The sequence below is a fragment of the Buceros rhinoceros genome, unplaced genomic scaffold (assembly GCF_000710305.1).
Source record: "Buceros rhinoceros silvestris isolate BGI_N320 unplaced genomic scaffold, ASM71030v1 scaffold13936, whole genome shotgun sequence".
Lineage (NCBI taxonomy): Eukaryota > Metazoa > Chordata > Aves > Bucerotiformes > Bucerotidae > Buceros > Buceros rhinoceros.
This window is the reverse complement of record NW_010419399.1, coordinates 9326-11670: the sequence shown is the minus strand read 5'-3', so window position 1 is coordinate 11670 and position 2345 is coordinate 9326. Positions and strand designations below refer to the sequence as shown.

At 50.1% G+C, this 2345-nt stretch overlaps 1 protein-coding gene across 1 annotated transcript in view; it reads right to left on the bottom strand.

Annotated features, from left to right (window-relative positions):
* Window positions 1-1173: 1173 nt before the first annotated feature.
* UHMK1 (U2AF homology motif (UHM) kinase 1) overlaps window positions 1174-2345 on the bottom strand; it is a gene marked incomplete at its 5' end in the record, with an annotated part of 9950 nt that continues 8778 nt past the window's right edge. The window contains 2 exons of the mRNA XM_010138905.1: window positions 1174-1399; window positions 1894-1982. Of these exons, the coding sequence (XP_010137207.1) occupies window positions 1253-1399; window positions 1894-1982 (236 nt within the window). The remainder of the gene's footprint in view (window positions 1400-1893; window positions 1983-2345) is intronic.

The window sequence follows — 2345 nt, the reverse complement described above, 5'->3', positions numbered from 1 at the left end:
TTTTTTTTTTTTTTCCCCCAGAAGCATGTGGCTGTTGCCCCTGATGCTGGGAAAGACCTTCTCCTGGCCAGTCAAGTCTGATGACTGACCAAGCCCTTTCCACACAGGATCTCAGATTGCCTCAGGCCCTTTGTGTAACCTATGAAGGACCAAAAGTGTCAGTGCTTCTAAGCTACAAGTCTAATGGATTAATGCAGAACCAAAACGCGCAACACAGAAAAGCCAAGCGTGGCACCTACAACAGACAAATATTTGTTCTCTCTTATAAGACTCGCAGGGCAGGAGTCCTGCCGAGACACAAAGAATACTGCGTGCTGTAGCACTCCTTTCCAAAACCACCACCTAAAGACGCTTAAAGATGACTTGGCATCAGAGCCAGGGAGCATCAGTGCCAGTCCAGGGGATGTGCTAGAAAGGTGACTCCACGCACAGGGAGTTTTCGCATCACCTCAGGCTACAAAGTGCTTCCAGGTTGTGTCGGGGCTGAGGCTGGCACTGTGCTGACAACATGTGTCCACCACCAGTCCCTGCCCACCCCAGGCACACAAGCAAGTTCAGCTCACCGCAGGCAGCGTTACCCACACCTCGCTGCCCAAGGCCAGCCAGGCAGCTGTGCCGGGTGAGATGGGTGGCTCTCCCTGGGTCAGGAGGTGGCGACAGGGTAACGCCATAGGCTCAGCAGATCCGGTTCCACTGCCTCCCTCTGTTCTATGTGATGCGAAGACTCAAAAGTCCTCCTGATCTGGTTTAGAGCGGATGGTGTTTCCGTTTCCTTAATTATTACAGGTTAATAACAAAAAGCAGGGAAGCCTTCCTCCTCCCCCCCCGTACTGGAGAAGAGCATGTGTGTTATAGGAAAGCTTAACAAAGAAATCCTCTCCCTAGAGCAAAGTGCTAAGGGCAAGACTTTAAATGGTCTCACTTCAAATCACTTAAAAGCGCTTGCCAAGATCTGCTCGGCCTCCCAGGCTCCCAGAGCCACTGCTCCTGCCACCCGAGCGCCCGCCAGGGCAAAGCCACACACCCACTGTAAACGAGCAAGCACAACACACACACAAGCACGCGCTGAAAGCCATCCCGGCCTCCTCTGCACATCACAAAGCAGCAGTAAGGGGTTCAAAGCCCAGTTAAGTCCTTTGCATCTCTCCTTCACAGATGACTCAAAAGCAGGGCTAGGAAGCTCTTTCGTACATTCAACTGTAAAACCTGTGAGGAAGAGGAGCAAGACAACTCTCCTGATTGTTGCTACTGCCTACAGCAAGTTTTGGTACAGATATCCTCTCTTATAGGCACTCAGTGGGTAAAACGTAGCCACAACAAACTTGCCATCAAAAATCTTTCCAGTCAGCATTTTTTGGGCAGCTTTGGAATCACCAGCATTTGCATATTCAACGAAGACCTAAGAGAGAGAGAGCGAAAGGAAAAATAGGATTTCCAGTGCAGCAACACACTTTCCCCCTCCCAATCCTGCAACAAGGGAAACAGTTTCTGAACACATTCTTCCGCTCCATCCCTGGCTGACCCAGAGCACTGGAGCAAAAAAGAAAGGAGCTGCATCTCTGAACTGGAATTTCAGCTCCTGTCCCTCACTTCCATGGGAAGAGTGTTTGGTAAGGTGGGAGATAGTATAATGATGCTCTATGGCCTCAACGCCTCACCTCCCTCCCACTGGCTTCTCACCTTCCCTCCCATATGCCTCCTCCCCTCTAAAGCTTGGGGACCTCCCAGGTTAGCCACCCTTACGTAACCAGAAAGGAACCTGTGCTGTCCTTCAAGATAACCAGCTATTTTTAGCGCTCTCGTCAGCCAGGAGATTTCCAGGAGCTGAGCAGCAGCCCTGCAGCACACAGAGCTTACGTGGGAACAGGCAGCCTCTCCCCTCCGTTCACTTACTTGGCCTTTACCAGGATTCTCCTTTGGAATAAGCAAGGAAACCACTGGTCCATATTTCTGACACTCCTCCCTTATGTCTTCCAGGATATCTGAGAAAGAAAAGAGCTGGTTGTCTTTCACTTTGCAAACTAGGATGAGCCAAGAAACAAATGAAGGCCACGTGAATGCATCAAGAACATTCACTCAACAGACAAGTCTTTCCCCTTTGATGTAAAATAAACAATCAAGAGGTGCCACGGCAGAAGCCGATGCTGTTTGGTGGCTGCGTGACAAGATGAAGCATCTGAAGGGAGGCTCGGGAACTCTGACCTGCATCAGTGAATCCCTGACAGCAGGGTTTGGAGCACATGGACAGGGCTTTTCCTTGCACACACAAAGCCTTGCCTTCCAGCAGCTAAAACGTTTGGGATTTCTGAGTGCCTTTTTTTTTTTTTTTTTGGTTATGGTACTTG